The 18,836-nt window shown below is 45.6% G+C and overlaps 1 protein-coding gene across 5 annotated transcripts in view; it reads right to left on the bottom strand.

The window, feature by feature from the left end:
- baiap2b (BAR/IMD domain containing adaptor protein 2b) overlaps window positions 1-18,836 on the bottom strand; it is a 58,559-nt gene that overhangs the window by 2,578 nt on the left and 37,145 nt on the right. For 3 of the 5 annotated variants that reach the window (XM_079293456.1, XM_079293458.1, XM_079293460.1), the window contains 12 exons: window positions 14,589-14,650; window positions 13,149-13,220; window positions 12,242-12,379; window positions 8,719-8,871; window positions 7,309-7,545; window positions 6,274-6,469; window positions 5,918-6,119; window positions 5,727-5,807; window positions 5,214-5,379; window positions 4,166-4,203; window positions 3,486-3,591; window positions 975-3,356 (listed from right to left, as the gene is read on the bottom strand). In XM_079293456.1, the coding sequence (XP_079149582.1) occupies window positions 3,288-3,356; window positions 3,486-3,591; window positions 4,166-4,203; window positions 5,214-5,379; window positions 5,727-5,807; window positions 5,918-6,119; window positions 6,274-6,469; window positions 7,309-7,545; window positions 8,719-8,871; window positions 12,242-12,379; window positions 13,149-13,220; window positions 14,589-14,650 (1,520 nt within the window). In that variant the 3' untranslated portion in view covers window positions 975-3,287. Of the gene's footprint in view, window positions 1-974; window positions 3,357-3,485; window positions 3,592-4,165; window positions 4,204-5,213; window positions 5,380-5,726; window positions 5,808-5,917; window positions 6,120-6,273; window positions 6,470-7,308; window positions 7,546-8,718; window positions 8,872-12,241; window positions 12,380-13,148; window positions 13,221-14,588; window positions 14,651-18,836 lie in introns of those variants that run through there. The other 2 variants (XM_079293459.1, XM_079293457.1) reach the window with 2 other exon arrangements.

Raw genomic sequence — 18,836 nt, 5'->3', positions numbered from 1 at the left:
ATATATCTTAGGCTGCCAGTCAAACTCAATGATGGTTTACCTTCTTCATGGTAATTATACTGATGAATCTCAAATAACTGTCTATTTATTGACGTTAAAGTGCTACACGAAGACATTTACAGTTTACATTTGCTGTAAACATGTAAATTATGACTCAAATATATTGAATTCAGAACACAGGACTCAAAAGAAAACAGGCTGTTACACACATATAAACCACAAAACAGCAAACAGAAACAATGACAGACGCTATAAAATGAGTATGCTGTGATGACACACACACACACACACACGCACACACACACACACGCACACACACACACACACACACACACACACACACACACAGTGGAGTTGAAGAAGGTACCTTAGCTCGCAGCAGGGAGAGCAGGCCAGTGGGTGTATGGCAGGTCAGGTAGGATGCAGCGTAACTGTGCACCGAACACACACACACTCTCTCGCACACACACATGCACGCACACACACTCTCTCGCACACACGCACACACTCTCGCGCACACACACATGCATACACGCACACACACACGCACACACACACACACACACACAGCAAGGCCGGTGGCAGGTTATTATGATGGGAACCGACGCAGTTCCAGAAATGTTGACATGAGAAGGGACACCAGATGTGCAAGAAGAACCTCTGGTTAATGTGTTACAGCAGGAGGGTGATCAGCAGCTTGCTATCTGGAGAGGAACGTTCATCCTTCTGTTCGGAGCAGCGGAGGAGCAGAGAGACGTCTGTCCAGTCTGACAGAAGCACTTGAAGCTGTGGTTTAACTTACTGCTGAAGAAACTCTAAACGTTGATTTACAAGCTGAAGAAGAAGCAGAAGAACAACACATTTGGCCCTCGGAGGCCAATTTAAAGACAAATGAAAAGCCGATTCAACAAACCAACTTAGAATAAACTTATTCTCAGGATGTCAAAACAAATGAACAGAAACCACCAAAAACATCAGCCGAATTCATTTATTTCATACTTTTTAAGAGTAGAAACTCACCATACAGTTGAGGTTATCAGTGGTAAACCTTTTAGTGCCCCAAAGCATGCACGTCTTTGTACAATTTTTATTTCGTATTCTTTAACAAAACCCTTCAAAATAAAAGCACATCAGCTGATGCAGGAGTTACTCTGTGTGCCGTCTCCGTCATACCGTGGCCTTACTTTAGTGGAGAAAGAAGAAACACTGGCAGCGTCCAGTCGTTTGCACCAGACATTTGTTTCCAAATTCATCAGAACAGAGCTGGAATAAAGCTGAGGGGGAGACGAGTGTTGGGTACCAGACACGGAGGAGAGCAGAGCCCGCCCACATACGCAGCAAGGAAAGCACGTCTACGATGCAAAACACAGTCCATCGCCACGCAACTGCTGAAACATGAGGCGAAAACCACACTGCAGTACCACAGCTGCTCAGGAAAGTCAGACGAAATTATCTTAACAATTGTTTTATAAAAATGGCTTCCGAAAAAAAGTATTCGTTCTCTTTAACTTGACCTCATGAGATATTTGGTGAAGAAAGAGAGATCTGAAAGGAGCAGTGCAGAGTCGACATGTTCACCTCCTCTCTGTGGTAAAGACGGAACTTAGAGGAGTTTGTTTGTTTTTAACTAATAAGATTTAGAATCCAACAATAAGAAGAAGATCAACTCTGCCGGTTAGTTATTGGACATCAGATGTCAACAGAGCGGTTAGCGTAGCATAGACCGGCACGAACTCACATACAGACCAGCACACCAGCATCTTCATTGAGCACACAGAGAATCAGACACTTTCTGTTCTAGATTTAAAACACGATGCTTTTACTCACGGGGGTTTAAACCGTTAATCTCAAAGACAACAGAATGAGCTTTTACATCAGGTGCTCTCCTCCCTCGCAGGCTGAGAGGCTGTGATTCAACAGGAGCCCGGACACATGTGGCTCAGTGGAAACACGCTTCACTGAGCCACAACCGCCGACGCCTCATTTCAATCTCTGGATCCACAAGTTCATCAGCATGTTATTGACAATAATATTGATGTAAAAAGTTGAGTAATTGAACCCACTGAAGAGGCACTGTAATATGTAAATGAATGTGCAGAAAAAGATTTGAAATGTTTGCAAATGAAAAGCGTTTTCAGATCATGGGCATCAAACCGTCGTCTTTCCTTTCATGCATGAACGATGGTGAACCCAGCCGGCCTCACTCTGCATCAGTTTCATTATAAATTAATCAGCTGATTGTTTTTCCCCAAACAAGATTATTTTAGTCTGAAAACTGCTCTTAAAAGAAAACACCACCTCGTCTTCAAGCTGTTTGTGTTCGACCCGAAGTTCTTCAATCTACAATGAGATGTAACATTCTCACATTTAAGACGCTGGAGCCGGCGAACGTTGAGCATTTCAGCGAATGATGTCACAACTTTCTGTCACGCAGCGGCTTCAGCACTAAACCGCCTCAGAGCCGTGTGTGATGGAGGGAGGAGCACAGTGCCCCTCCACCCGAGGACGAGCTCAAAGGCTGGTGCTGACAACGTTACAGGAGGTTCACAGAAAGTCAGAAATATAGATTATTACTTTCATATGGTGCATTTGTTTTATGAACCGATCATAGATACTTTATGACGAGCACTTCTGTGTGGCACATTTATGTACAGGTAGCATTCCCATCACATTGTCTCCGCTCCGTAAGTTAAAACATTTCCATACGCTCACTACTCGTGATGCATGGCCTCTTATCTCAGAGGAATACAAAACCTCACAGCAGGAGAAGGTGAAATTATTGGTAAATACTCAACAACCCAGTAAAATATTGATTGTAATGCTGTTGTTTTTTACATGAAAATCCTCTTTGGGATCAACGTCATTCATCTCACACCCTGATTTACAAATCCTTTACATGGTCGTTCTGATCCAGTGTGGAAATCAGGTTCCTTTGGTGGGAAACATAGAATCCCAACAATATGTAAAAGAAATGTACATAAATGAAAGACGAGCAGAAGATACATTTTCCTCAGGGAAAAATGTCCATCGCACCAGAGTCGGCTTCGTTCTGGTGCGCCGAGGCTTCACCAGTGACCCGGTGTGGCTCCCGGCCAATCAGACAGCACAGAGCAGGATGGGGGGGGTCAGAGAGGGGAGGAGATACAGACCAAAGCCTCTTCCTTGCATTGATTGAATCAGGGAGAGTGTATTGCTGTAAGTGGGAGGCAGGGAAGCGGGTGAGGGGCGGCGGGTGAGAGGAGGCGGGTGAGGGGCGGGATCAGCGAGGTGCCTGTCCTATCGCTTCGTCAGGCTGAGTCTGAGCCTGTTCGTCTGTCTGTCCTCACACTGTCGAAATCAATTTGCCCTCTGTGGAACTGTGGACAAAGAGAGGGAGAGGCTTCCAGGTGGGCAAACACAACCAGGCAGAAACCACGTCGACCCCCCAACATGAGAAACAAACCCCACACTCTACAAAACTCCACCTGATCTGACCCTCCACTTACACCACCGCCGGTACTGAGGTGGGCTTCAATCACATGGACATGAATGGGAAGGGTTTGAGGCAGGGTGAGCTTATTAGGGATCGGGTGGGTGGAAGCACTACTGGAGCTGCATGGGGGGGGCAAAGCACGAGTGTTTTGATATCAATGAACAAAAAGAAAACTTAAATCAACTTCAGCTTAAGACAGAAACCAAATCAACCGATATCATGCCTGTAACTTAATCTTGATCTTTTTAAAGGAAACAATGTGCGATGGACCTCTTAACATTCATAAACACTGAGCACGGATCACTGACTGCATCCTATCAAACAAGTGCAAACACAACGCAAACAGAAAACAACACAAGTGATAAGTTGTGGCGTGTTCTGCTGGACTTTAGGCTCCCTGCCACAAAACGACCACCAATCCCTCAACTCTCCGTCTGCAGCTGGTTCAACGTGCTTCCAAGTCAGTTCTGGTTCAGTCATTCAGAGGGTGTGTGGAAGACCAGCCCAGCCAAAGGACACGATCCCTGACCGGCTCCCGTCCACAAACACTTCCCATTACATTCCAAGTGGAGCATCATATTGGTGTTTGTCAACATATTCAATTTGGATGATTTTCAGCTTGAACTGTCAGAACTGGAACTGAATTGAACCGGATTTTTGTTTCAGTACATTTTTAAAACAAGTGGTTCTTACCTTGAGGGGAAGCGGGGCTCGTACTCTTCAACCCCTTGCTGTGAAGACAAAGACAGATGAAAGAGTTCGTCACGCAAATTCATTTTTAACCTGCACGATGAACAGTTTCAAAAGAGTCACTGGAAACTGGAAAGTTGCAACGACCACAGCCGCCAGCAGGTGGCAGCAAAGAGACACGGAAGAGGAGCTACAGCAACATCTCGGCTGTGACCATATAAGGCTCTTCCTGTTTTATTGATGGCCTGGTCTGCCAAGTTAGCATTCATTTTTTAAATGTCTGTGAAAACAATAATCATAAAAAGATGACAATTATTCTACACGAAGCAAGTTCTAACTGCATCTCAACATATACTACAAGATAATGCTTCTGAGTCCACCGTTGTGTGCAACGATCCTCAAAACGTTCACTTCTCAGCCACATTCGGCTTGTTGTTCTCTGACCTGCACGTCATCACTGAAGCATGAGGCTGAAGACAAAGCCCAGCTCTCCTTTAACGTCAGCAGAGATTCCATCTCCAAAGCTGCGAGTCGGAAGGAGCCGCTGAGCAATTAAGCGTCGCCCACGTGTTATGTTCCAGGTGAGGCGTAGGAGGGAAGCTGGCTGATGGAGAAGGGTTCGCTGTTGCATGAGTCTACTTCGGGTTTACCACGGCTGCCTCCTCTTGTTTTCAGTCTGGGCGAACTGAGGTCTCAGAGACGGAGAAGCCAGGAACGGAGGCAGACTTCTCAAACCTCAGACCCGCCGCTCCACCTTCTGTGAACTGGAACATGGAAGTGAAGGAGAAGGCATTTCTGCGTCTGTAGAAGCTAATGCAGCAGGGCTTTCGCTGCCAGCTTTGCAACAAGAGAACTCTGAGTACTGGTGAAGGAAGAGACAGCTTGTCGAAGCAACGCTGTTCCTGCAGTGTATCTCAGGTCAGCAGCACACACGGCAAAGACACCTCCCAACGTTCTGGGCCAGAAAAGCGCAGATCTTTGGCAGGCTTCGTGCGACGGCTCGGCTCACGTGTGAACTCGTGTGTGGGTAGATGCCAGTGTGTGTGTGTACCTGTGAGAAGCCTGGCACGGCCACACTGTAGGGCCGTTGTTGTCTGCCATGCAGCGCAGCAGCGCTCTGTGCCGCCATACGGGAGTGGATGCCGTAATCAGGGCCGGGGAGAGCCATGTCCTCTCTCTCGAGAAGGTTGCCTGTGCTGCTGCTCTTCCCGTGGAGGCTGAAAACACACAGAAGATGAAGTTGACGTGTTGTCCCCAGGAGGCCAAATCAGGAACAACACTTTGAGCTCGTGGTGTCCATGAGGACGGTCTGCAGGGGGCAGCAGTGGGCTGTTGAGTCTAAAGGACTTTCATGATCGGTCCTTTCATTCTCAGTTGTGATTGGAAGCCAATTAATGTCATCATCAATTAAAAAGTAAATAATAAAGTTTCAATATGTCAATATTCACCTCAAATACAAAAAGAATGACAAAACAAATAGATTCGCTTCGTTACGCCACATTCCATTGGTTCATGTTTAGCAAAGTAATATTTTTATCACTCAAGTAAAATCTCCAAAACATACTTGTGTACTCGAAGTTGCCTCATGGAGTTGGTGTCGCCATCAGAGATCACCCGGGTGTAGGAGAAAGGAAACCAGCCGCGCCTTGAAGAAGTGAGGGAGCACCAGATATTAGCAACATAAAAAACAAACATTGTGTTCCAAATATGGCGGACGTGAAATTAAATCAAAAAGCATTTGGCAGTCGCACTCACATCCTGGTCTTCTCGTTCTCTCCGTAGTGCCACCCGTCGCGGGCCTCGGGGACCAGCAGGGTGATGACGTCGCCCTGGAAGAAGCTGAGCAGGGTGCTGTTGTCACCGGCCGCGTGGGAGAAGATGGCCTGGACTCGAGTTCTCCCGTTTTTCTCCAGCCCCGCTGCCATGGAGCTGGACCGGGGCAGCGTGCGGGTCTCCGCTGGTGGAGAGAACAGGAAGACGGACATCTTTCAGTCTGCTTCTCTCTGATAGACGCCGTTGACTAGTGTACAACACGGTGTGTACCTGCTGTACCTACATACAGCAGGTTCATCCTCCTTTGACCCAGTGTGTGTGACGGTGCGTGTCCTTACTCAGTGTGGTCTTGCTCTTGGCGGGGGCGACTTTGCGCACAGGCAGGGTGTTGGAGTAGACCTCCGCTCCGTGCCGCTGTGTCTGCGGTGAGGCCTTGCCCTGGGCCGCCTTGCCCTCCATCCACTGCTGGTAGTCCTCTCCTCCGTGAGCGCCCGCTGTGCCGTTCATCCCTCCGTCCACACCTCCCAACATCCTCTGCAAAGAAGATACAAAGTTGCATGCAGGCAATTAAAACACACTCTTCCTCTCTTTACATCAGCCAAAGCTGTTACGTAGCATCCAGCAGCTCGTTCATGATGATGAACAAGGTGGAGAAGGAATGTGCTGTTTAATGAAAAGACTACATTAAAGTGTGTGTTGCTTTAAAGATAAACATACGGAATGACTACTGGGACACTGCAAAGAGTTTCAACGTGTGTTTAATCTGAGAACTTAAAACGCCACTGAATCTGCACCAGTTTCAATTCAAAGATCGAAACTGACTCCTTCATGTAAATCTTAAAGTTTTTCTTTAAAGATGAAGCCTCTTCTGGGCAACGAGCTAGTTAGCATGACTCGCTAACAAGTCCATTTACATTCACAAGAGTTTTCTGAGGATGTGCTGAGGGCTCCCATGATGCAACAGGCACATCCGGGATCAACAACCGTCAACACATTCCAGGTCTCATCAGACAGCAATTACCTGCGTGTGTGTGTGTGTGTGTGTGTGTGTGTGTGTGTGTGTGTGTGTGTGTGTGTGTGTGTGTGTGTGTGTGTGTGTGTGTGTGCGTGCGTGCGTGCGTGTGTGTGTGTGTGTGTCTCCATCTTTTTGAGGACCAATTTGAGATTCTACCTTGAGAGGCTGGAGACATGTTTGGAAAGTGGCTACGTTTGCTAACGGAAGACTTTTCATGGACTGTTGGGTTCAAACTAAGTTTGTGTGTCAATCAATCACAAACCCAGTGACCGAATGCAGAAGCCCATAACACAGTCTGGCATCATATAAAAGGTCTCAGGAGGACTCAACGATGATTTGAGGCAGTGGAGGAACCCACCTGCTGTCCCATGCCCCCGCTGGCCCTGAGGGCTGCCAGCTCCGGGGGCACCGGCAGAGGTTTAGCACCAGGGATGGGCTCGGAGATGACCATGCCTGGATGATGAGCACCGGGAAGCACGGCGCCCGCTACGCCGCTCATCTGCTGGGCCAGGAACATGGCTCGATCGGGCAGTTTGTTGGGCTCGGCACACGCCTGCTGCCACAGCGGGATCTTCTGGGATAAAAGCTCCTTCCCCTGAAAGCAGGAAGGAAGACGCAGAGACTGAACTGAGACTGCTCATCAATCATTTACATCTGCCCAGACAAACAGGATAGAAAATAAAGCTAAAAATCAGCTCTTGTAAATGCTGGATGGAATTTCCCGACGGACATCCACACGGCAGCACATTATTGATAGAAGCAGAAGTGTTCGAGAGATGACGGGAGGGAAAGATCGCTGAGAGGATGAGAGGCAGGAATCCTCTTCTCATCCGAGGAGCTCTCAGATGGTGCTGAAGTGTCGAGTTACATTTCCGCCACACTTCATACAGTCGGGCAGTTACGTAAAGATGTTTCTCATTTGCATTGGTCGCTGGCGCATCAATGAGGGAGTCCCGAGACATGAATATTGTAAAAGATGCTGCGGAGAACCTGCTGCTCAAACAGCTTCAACTGCACCAGGGCGGGTGTGCAGGATGAACACGGGCGGTTCCGAGGCGGTCCGGCCCGCTGGGTGCATGTGGGCCGCAGCATCAGGTGTCAGGGTGTGGGCGGGATGATCACCGGGGATTCATGCTCTGAAATAGCCTTGAGCTCACGGAGGTAGAGATCATATTTTCTCTGTCATTGTGTCATAGAAATGAATGGAGGTCCCATTCACCCCAATTCTATGTGCGTGCAACAAATTCTTTCTCAGTGTTGTTGGTAGAAATGATGAGTCACTACGACCTCGGGTTGCTCTTTTGAAGAGCTCAGGCGGAGCGTAGGTGGACGCCGCCTTTACCAGCGTGGTAATAAAAGCGAGGAGCAGACGGTGGTTGTTTTCCTTCACTCTCGCCTCACACAGCGTGTGGGAGAGTTGCCAGTTTTTAAATTGCCCAGAAAGTAAAGCGAGTTTAGAGACCGAAAATCCTCAGTGCTTTAAGCCGACATCGATATCATCATGTTGAGTGGCAGCGGGGGGGGGGGGGGGGGGGGGTGAAATGTTGTGCATTAAAAGGCATCGATTTCTGGTTTTATTCCCAGAGTGAGGTTGATTTTTCTGAGCACAAATAAAAGCATTAACCAATCAGCTTGTTGCACTACAGCGTACAAGAACACGGAGGCAATGCCGTTTTAAATGTGTGAGGTTACATTTCCAGATGTGATTGCTGACATTTGCACATTGTGAACACAGTTTACAGGACTCAGCCAGTTGTTCGCTCCTCACCTTGCTGTGGTAGAAGCTGCTGTTCTTGGCCACGGCGCACTGCCGGTCCACCATGAAGCAGTACCGCCTCCTCTCCTCGGACAGAGCGTTCTTGTAGCCCTCGGCGATGTAGTTGTCCAGCTCGCTCTGCTTATTGCTGATGGCCTCCACAAACTGGGCAGAGGAGGGAGAAGGATGCCATCAGAACACATGGCTGCGTGTCCTTTTGAGGACTTCGTCTCACTGCTCGGACACGGTTGAAATTACAAGATTCGAAAGTAGGATGCCACAAACTTAAAAGGCAACTTCTGCTGTGAGCATTAATGAGCAACATGGGGGATCTATGGGGGAATTCAGTGTGAGGCTCTCAAAGTACTGAAAAATGGCATTTAAAACATTGAACTGCAACATCTCTCGGTGTGAATGATGTTCACGTTGAGTAAACTAGACATCTGAGCAGCACAGACTGAAGTCCACTGTGTAAATTGAGTGAATCAACCTTTAACGGTCGAAGCTTTGAATGAATGGACTCTGCCGATACTAAATCAGGCCTCATGCATCACAATGGTGACAAGTAGAAAGCAGAGACAATACGCGTTGATGCACTGCTTTAAAATGAAACCGTGCGCATTTGAAAATGTCAGAGCTGACAACCATGAATTCGACCAAAAGAAGTCAAACTCCACAGACTGTCTGATCAACGATGTGACTGTCATGTGACAACAGTGACTGAACACAAACCCGCTCACCCTTCTGCTGCCTTTAAACCCGCTGACCCTCTTCCAACGAGTCCCCTTACTGAGGGTGCAGGGCATTGAGTCTCCATCAAACAAGTGGAACCACACACACACACACACACACACACACACACACACACACACACACACACACACACACACACACACACACAGGTAGACTGTGGTGAAGCCCACTTTGTCCTCAGAGTCACTTATGCAACTGAAAGTGTTTGAAGATTCCCACGGGGTGGAATAATGTGAAACAGCCGTCTCCGAGTGCCAGACAGTGTGAGGGGTGTTGGAGAGCTTTGCCGGGTTGTTCTCAGAGAACGTACGCAGCCTACGCACGCACGTGACCGGCTGGTCCACATGACAGCAGTTCTGCTGGAGGCTGAAGTCGAGATGTGAACAACAAACTGTCGGTGGCGAGAAATGATTGAAATGAGGGACTTAAGTTCCCTAATGCTGTGCTTTAATCACCGTCTCTTATTAAGAATAACCAGACACACTAATCAGGGAATTAATGAAGCTAATTCATGCATTCATGATTACATAACTCTCTCTCAGCAGCATTCTTATACAAACATAATAAATGTATTAAAAGGGCCAACCTGTAAGTTTCTACAGAAATCTTCACAAACGCTCTGAGATAAAGTATTCACTGTGTTTGCTGTAAACTCGTGTTGCTGCTGCGTTTCGACAATTCAAAACAAAAACAAATCTTTAAACGCATAACTCAAATATATGTAAATATATTGTAAATATATATTGTACAAATATATTGTAAAAAGTGTCTTTTTCAGAGTTAGTCCTTTGTTTTAAAGACCTGTCAATATATATATATACACATATATATCATATTGTAAATTCAAAAAGGCAAATCTGCCTGGCTGAGAGCTTCATGGAGCAGGCCACTGGTGTCTCCTGTTCCTGCCAACACTTGGTTCCCCGAAGGGCCAATATGACGCACAGCAAGAATCTGGCTCCGTAAACACCTTCAGTACATGCACATGCTACTCAGGAGGTTCACAACACGCTCACACACACACACACACACACACACACACACACACACGCACACACGTAAATAAACTCATTATCAATGGACGCAAGTGCACACACTCCCTTCGTGAGGTGTTGACTTTTGGACATTGATCAGAGATGCAGCAGCAGGTACAGAGACCGGCTCTGTGATGAGAAGCCATTAAAGCCCAGAGGAAGTGCAGAATGTTCCCGTTCTGTTGTTCCTCATCGCTCCGTGTATCGATTTATCGAGCCCCTTTCACGCTCCGCCAGCCATCCATGGAAGCAACACTAACAATTACACAATAACAACCTCCCCTGCTGCTCCGGAGCGCAGCGACTGGATTGCTGCACAGTTATCCCTCAACCTCCGACGCCATGTTGCCTCTGCGCTGCCGGTGAGTTGAAACAGTACAGAAGCAACTTTCTCTCACTCAGTGTCATTTTACATTTCCAGGTGTTTCTTTTTGGGGAACTGTCTAATACTCCAGATGTATCAACGATATCAATGCATTCTTGGCCTGGACAATACAGACAACATTTAGAGGCAACATTGCCTGTTGGCCGCTGTCACTCCGTCAACCAACAATGTGATCACATAATTCTCTCTCTCTGTCTCTGTCTCTGTCTCTCTCTCTCTCTCTCTCTCTCTCTCTCTCTCTCTCTCTCTCTCTCTCTCTCTGTCTCTCTCTCTCTCTCTCTCTCTCTCTCTCTCTCTCTCTCTCTCTCTCTCTCTCTCTCTCTCTCTCTCTCTCTCTCTCTCTCTCTCTCTCTCTCTCTCTCTCTCTCTCTCTCTCTCTCTCTCTCTCTCTCTCTCTCTCTGGTTGTGTAAGAGCGCCTACAGACAGACTCGCTCGTCATCTCACGCCTCCGCTCAGGCCTCACCTGAACATGAGAGCAATAAGCCTCGTGCAGCCTCTTCACCTGCCCTCGATATCATCAACACATTATGTAATACTCATGAACAACGCAACAACCGCAACCAAACACTCTTTTGAATACATTCTCATGTTCTTTGTTGCTTTTGAGTGTTTCGTTGTGGTGTTTTTAAAATATATCTTTATATTTATTTACACACTTAAAGGTCTAATGTGCAGCACTAAGGTGATCTATCAGCAGAAGTTACATATAACATTCAGAACTACTTTCATTGGTGTATAAGGAGCTGAAACTGTGTTTTTTGTGAGCTGAGAATGAGAGGTTATGATGTCCTTATCATGAGGAGCGTTTCTACAGGAGCCCAGAGCGGACAAACCAAACACTGCTCTGGTTACTTAGAGGACAGTAAGCGACACACGATACGATCTATTGAGGAGTATAAATTGAATTCTGAAAAGTTGTGTTTGTTGATAATTGTACGATTTAAATGTACTTTATTTTATTGAAATTGAAATATTACATTTCTTTAACAAGTGGGTCCTGACCAAGATGGCGGCATGAGAGTTTCCCCACATGAAACAACAGACAGCATCAATCAGAGGATCCAGTGAAAGAAGCAGCACATTCAGCGCTTCATCCTGTTTTCATAATCCTGCTGATAAATGAATCTCGTTTAGAACGTCTCTGTAGCTGACATCAGGATGAGGGAAGAGAAGAGACATAACGATGCAGTGAATGACGAGGAACTCATGTTTCCCCAAGTGGCCGACCGGCAGGCTGTCTGCACCACACACTGGGCTGAAGCCCAACGGATTATATTTCCATGGCACTGGCTGATGTCACACACACACACACACACACACACACACACACACACACACACACACACACACACACACACTGACCTGCATCTCCTTGTCTCCATACTTGGACGGGTGCTTGCTGCCCTGGCTCTTTCTGCGCAGTTTCTTCAGCTCCGCCTGGCACTTCTCCAAACTCTCCCCTTTGCCCTTGTGCTCCGTCTGGTACTTCTTCAGCGCAGCCTGAGGGCGGCAGCACAAAGTCAGCAGGGCAGCGCTCGCATGTGTGAGCGCCCGCAGACCACTAGGCTGACACGCATTTCATTTCAAACTGCCCTGACGAGTGGTCCGCTTCTGATTCATTGCGTTGCAGGTGGAGGACGGGGAACTGACTGAGGATTCGATTCATCGTTATATTCTACTGCTCTGTGTCAGAGAGGAGAAGGGTAAGAGCGCGTAGGCAATGCAAAGGAACAGCTGACGTCGGGCGCCTGCACGTTCTGTGCACGGCCACCCACAGGGCCTGGAGCCTATCCCAGCATGCACTGGGCGAGAGGCAGGACACACAGTGCACGTGTATGTACTGTGTAAAGTATTCAACCACTTACTGACGTTTAACATGTGATTTGAAGTGGCTCTATAGCTCATGAGCATTTGAATGAATCTGAATTGTTGACTGTAACCGACATGCTGGTTCATCCCCGTCTCAAAGCTCCAGCTTCAGCAAAGTACGAGGAGAAACAGTTGTGAGAGAAATGGCTGTGGATCAACGATAGCGTTCGACATTTCATATTTTACAGATAACTGCAGAGCTGCTGCTGCTGAAACTGAGATTGATGCGACTGAACCAAACAATGAATGTGCTGGAAAACCAGAAACAGCCAAAAGAGGCTGAACGGCTCAGGAGAACTCTGTGGTCGTCGCTCTTCACATGGGCTCATGAAACGGACGCGTGTGGGACTTTGTGTCTCTATGATTATAATATAAATATAAATATAGAAAGGAATCTTACATTCAGGTAGCGCGCGTCCAACTCCACCTTCTTCTCCAGCTCTGTGAGCAGCTCGTTGTGGAAAGACTTCAGCTGAAAGACACACAGACACCTCAACACAATGCAACACACAGCAGACTAACTGCACCGTGTGTGTGTGTGTGTGTGTGTGTGTGTGTGTGTGTGTGTGTGTGTGTGTGTGTGTGTGTGTGTGTGTGTGTGTGTGTGTGTGTGTGTGTGTGTGTGTGTGTGTGTGTGTGTGTGTGTGTGTGTACTGGCAACTATGGCTCCTTTAAAATGACATTCCCACACAACTAAACTGTATTATCAATTCATCTTCGAGGGAACTTATTTCCTCCTGGATTACGGTCTCAGTTTAAAGTTCTACGTTGTAAATTGCACAAATAAATGCAACAAAACTACTTTGCTGGTTTCAGTAAAACATCATCCCGACGCAGACTAGGATGAGTATCTGCGATACGTCAAACAAACAAACGCTCGTAATTCACATAGTGAATGACAATGCAGCTTCGTTATTTGGGAACTGTGTGTTTGGAGACAAAGCTGCTTCAGGTTCAGAGAGAACCGTTGAGCCAGTGGTGAAATATTGCAAAGAAAACTAAAAATGACAAAATACAAAACATTTGTATATATCCACATCAAAACACATTTCAGATGAAAGAGACAACAGAAGCAAAAGGCATCTCAGCAGTTGGTGCCTCTCTGGTCGTGTTGGGAGACTTTATGTTTTCTTAAACTACTCTCAGCGGGATGTTGACTGAAAGAGCAGGAACATTATGTAGTTCAGACTGAAAGGAGCTCATTGTTCGTTCAATACCTAGAAATATAGACAGAACTGCGTCTGGCTCTGAACTGTGTTACAAAAGAACACGAGTCTTCTTTCTTCACGTCACTGTTTCATTCATTCTCCCGCTCTGGAGAAGAGATGAGCATCTCTCTCTGACGGATTTGTAAATTACACTTCGTAATCACTTCATTGGTTCATTGACGTCCATTACCCAAAAGACAGAGATGACACGCAGTTTAAAAACAAGCGTAACAGCAGATTAAAGCACTTCTCTCGGCTGACTGAACCTTCCCTGCTAATGTTCCACAATTGGTCAATTCACTCTTTGGAAGATTCAAATAATCGTCTTTTGGGGAACTGAACTGAAAATAAATGTCAGTCTGTAATGGCGGCAATTTACACATCAGAGGATCGGCAAACAAACCATGATTAAGTGAAGCTGCTGCCTTCAGTCAATAGAAGTACAGTAAGAGTCTGTGTCTATACGTGTACGTGAGATGGTCTTGCTGAGTATTAAATATTAAAATATATCTTGTAATGTGGAGATTCCAAAGTGAAAGGCCCCCAATCTGTTTGGCTTCCGACTCGCGGCTTAAGAAGTGCTGACTTTAGCAACACCATCACCACCACCACCACCTCCACCACATGCTCACCATCTCTTCAAGCTGGATCTGGATCTGTCTGTGCACTTCAGCCATCTGAAAGAGCACCTCCCCTGCGGAGAGAAGACAGAGAAAAGAAAGGCCATCAACAGAAAAAGGGAGGGAGGGTGAGAGAGAAGAGAGGGAGATATTAAACCTCTCCAACGTCTGTGAGCGGCATGCAGAAAGAAAAGAGCATGCAGCCACACAGAACAGGTGACGGACAGCTGTCGAGGGAGGAGGAGACCATGGACACGATGAAACATCCGTCATGATACCGACGAAGCGGACGGAACTTATGAGCGTTACAGAAATATGCAGCACAGACAGAATTATGAAAAATTAAAGAAGCAATCGAGCAAATCGACTGAATATTTTTAAACTTAAACCATGTTACCAAGAGCTCACAACACTACCGCTGATGATCATGAAAGAAAGTCCTTATAACTCGAGGATTTCATCGTTGCATTCAGACATATTTGTACAACAACATAACAGAGAAAACAAAGAGCAGAACCCAGAAAGACATTAAAAGCTCAATAAGTAAAAGCAAAAACAGAAAAGTAAAGGATGATTCATGCAGCCAGGGAGGTGCGTGTTGTTATAAGATACCTACATGCTGCCTCCTCTGAATATGCAATGCGTTGTAAAAAAAAGGAACAAAAAGATCGAGTTTGAGCAAAGAACAGAAGGAAAGAGACCTGAAGAGACAGTGAGAGACCAAAGTACCCCGAGAACAAGGAGACGCACGACAGACCCACCATCTGCATACTGTGTATATATATATATATACACACACACACACACACACACACACACATACTGTATATGTATATATATATATATAGGGGGGGAATTTGATGCATACAAACTTGTAGATTTTTCCCAATGTAGCCGACATGAAATCTACTTTGGTTCAGTGCATTTCTGCTGTCAGTCAGCCTGAAGGCTGGTTTAACAAACATTGGTCAACGTATCGGCATTAATAATCTCCCTCAAAACTCCAGTATCAATGGAGCTGTAGCACTGAGGAAAGGTGTCTTGCTTTGAACAATAACTTTACCAACAAAGACAGTAACAGGAAATACATACTAATATTATAACTGTTAAGTATTACAAAATATAACACACTAATTTAACTAAATATTTCCAACATTTGATTCAATACAATAAGGGTTGATGATACATAAAAACACATCTTATAAAACATACTATTTATGTACTGTAATTTCTGACTGCATATGTAACATCAGGACATACTATTGCTCTGTACATCAACCTGCTCCAGTACATATAGAATATATGAATTGGCTAATATGCCTTGGTGCAGTCGTGGAAATGCCCAGGGTTAAATATTATAGAGCTGCAGCTCCACGATGCACTAAATCAGCCCACTAATATGCATTAACAGCACTCATCTGCCTCCGGTAACGCACGCTGACAGCACATAATGTACGCCGTGGCAGCGCTGAGGTGTGTGTGTGGGTGGACCTGTGGACACTGGACAGCTGTGGGGGACACACAGAGAGAGACTGTGTGGACGGGATTAGTGGGCTTAATGGAAGCGATGCGGTCATGCAGACGGGACTCAGAGGAAGTCGAAGGGATTGAGGAAAGGTCGGAGCAGGAGGTGGGAAGGAAATAAATGTATATTCACTGAAATGCTGGACTTAAGTTTGAGGTGCTGGTACTTAACTTGACTATTTTCACAGATGGAAATTATTACTTTTTCCCCTGCTGATGGCTGAAATCTGACATTTACATTGAACACTCATCTACATTTAAGATGCTTCTTTTTGTTTTTCCCTTTCTTTTCTTTTGTCTGCCTTTTCCTCCTCTCATTTTATGAGAGAAGGAAAAGGCATATATGTATATATATATATATATATATATATATATATATATATATATACACATATATATATATACATATATATATATATATATATATATATATACATATATATATATATATACATATATATATATATATATACATATATATATATATATATATATATATATATATATATATATATATATATATATATATATGCATATATATATATATATATATATATATATCGGGGTAAAGTGGGCAGGAAAAGCTTTTTCACCTGCACAACACAAAACTAAAAGCACAAGGCAGTTCATCACAATGCTCTCATTTCCAAAAGACCATGGCACTTTGCAGCCCTCCTCCATCTATCTGCTTATGAAAATGCAGTGGCAGCCACAGCACAACAACACTGTCCAAGTGTTTGACTGCTGCAGGACAGACTACGAAGACCAGTGAGGCAGATAAATCCACTGGCTCCTACTTTCAACTTTTCTTTGATTCTTGGAGGGCACTCAACGCACACTCCATCTCCTCCATTAATAAACAGCCACCGGCCATCGACGAGCTACCGCAACTCGGCCGGCCAGCCACAGCCGCGCACACACGCACACGCACACACACGCACACACACACGCACACACACACACACACACACGCACACACACGCACACACACACACACACACACGCACACACACACACACGCTGAGCTCTGCCAGAGGGATATAAGAAAACTGCTCTTTACAGAAGCACATTCAAGAGAGGGTGGATATTAGTTTACAGAATGCTGCATGGGTTGTTTCATTTAACTTTTATGTTGCGTTATGATAATTACATTTTCATTTTAATCCTTTTTTTATTTAATATCTCTGAATATTTGTAATTTTCCACTAAATATCAGCAGACAATGCGCAAAACAAATGAACCTTTGCATTTCTGAAGGCTGTACAAAGTCTAAATATAACACCCGATACAATTTCTGATGACAAGATAAGAAGACGCAGTCAAACAAAGTAAGATGAACAATGTCCACCGCAGTCTGGGATGTATCGAGTCCCGATACTGATACTTGTATCAGAAATGCTGTTATGGCCTAAAATGCTGGATCGGGTATCAGCAAGTCCACGGGTCTATGGACCGATCTGATATCACGTCATATAGTTATTAATCAGCTCATTTATGCTACACAGGAACAACAACACTGAGCATGTGCGAGACGGCTGAATACATGAACACGACACAAACACGCTTTGGTTGAAAGTCCTGTTTGTTTGGCGCACGTAGTCTTTCTATTGTCTCACTATGTCTGACCATTGCGATGCGTTTAAGTTGAGTATTCCCAACGAGAAAAGGATCCCATCAGTGACTTTCCATGGCAACACACCTTGTAATGCGCTGTGTGAGGTCGTGGTCATTTGAGGTATCTCTGTGAGAAAGTTGCATCAGCAAGTTGCTGGATGTTTACAACGGACATTTTGTTCCCAAAGAAGTTCAGCTTCCATTTTATTGAAACCTGCACGAGTGTGTAACTGCTCGTGGTGCTCTGCCCGTCAGACCTGCTGTGTTCCCAGATGTTCAGCAGTACACTGTTGACGGTCAAGCCGAATTATCCTCGAAAATCAAAACCTCGATGAGAGAAACTGCAGTAAGCAGCCAACAGGTGTCAACAGTACAGGTCTGTATGTCCTGAGCAAATGACGTCGCCTTTATCTGGAAAATCCCCAAATTCCTGGATGTTCTGGTTTCGTTGTGCCCATATAATCCCAGAAACCCTCTCCAGCTTGCATTGTGAAAGATTGGACTTCTACCGGCCACAACTAAGCAGCTTACTGATAATCAGAGATCACAACATCTGAGGCTCAGAGGAGAGTAAAGCACATTGTTGTCCAATCAATTCAAGACTCCATATATGATGCGTCTGCCCTCGAAAGACTCTCCCAAACACACAGCGAAGCATTCCTCCACCTGCAAGCTCTTCTCCTCTCAGTGTCTCAGCCAGAACCCCAACGAATGTCAGAATATGAAACTAAAGGAGGTATTTTTAATTCCATTTCATCACCTCAACTCAATGCTCAACCCAATGAACCAAAGGAAAAAGGCTCGTCATTGTTGTGTCTGATACTCACATCGGTAAGTCTGTGATTCAGAGGCTTACAGCACACGTGGGGAGAAAGTAACACCTTCCAAAACACGGCTCACAGAATTACAGTTGAGAATTATGGATTGTGCGTATCATCAACCTCAGTAAACCAACGGGAGGAAAAACATGGACCTTTAGAAACACCATGTGGCTTTCCATACGACGCCTTGACTCAACAGAGACCGAGAGAGAGCGAGAGAGACCGAGAGGGAGGGAGGGAGAGAGAGAGAGTGAGAGAGAGAGAGAGAGAGAGAGAGACCGAGAGGGAGGGAGGGAGAGAG

Source organism: Melanostigma gelatinosum, assembly GCF_949748355.1.
Source record: "Melanostigma gelatinosum genome assembly, chromosome: 21".
Taxonomy (NCBI): Eukaryota; Metazoa; Chordata; class Actinopteri; order Perciformes; family Zoarcidae; genus Melanostigma; species Melanostigma gelatinosum.
This window is presented reverse-complemented; position numbering and strand designations above follow the sequence as displayed.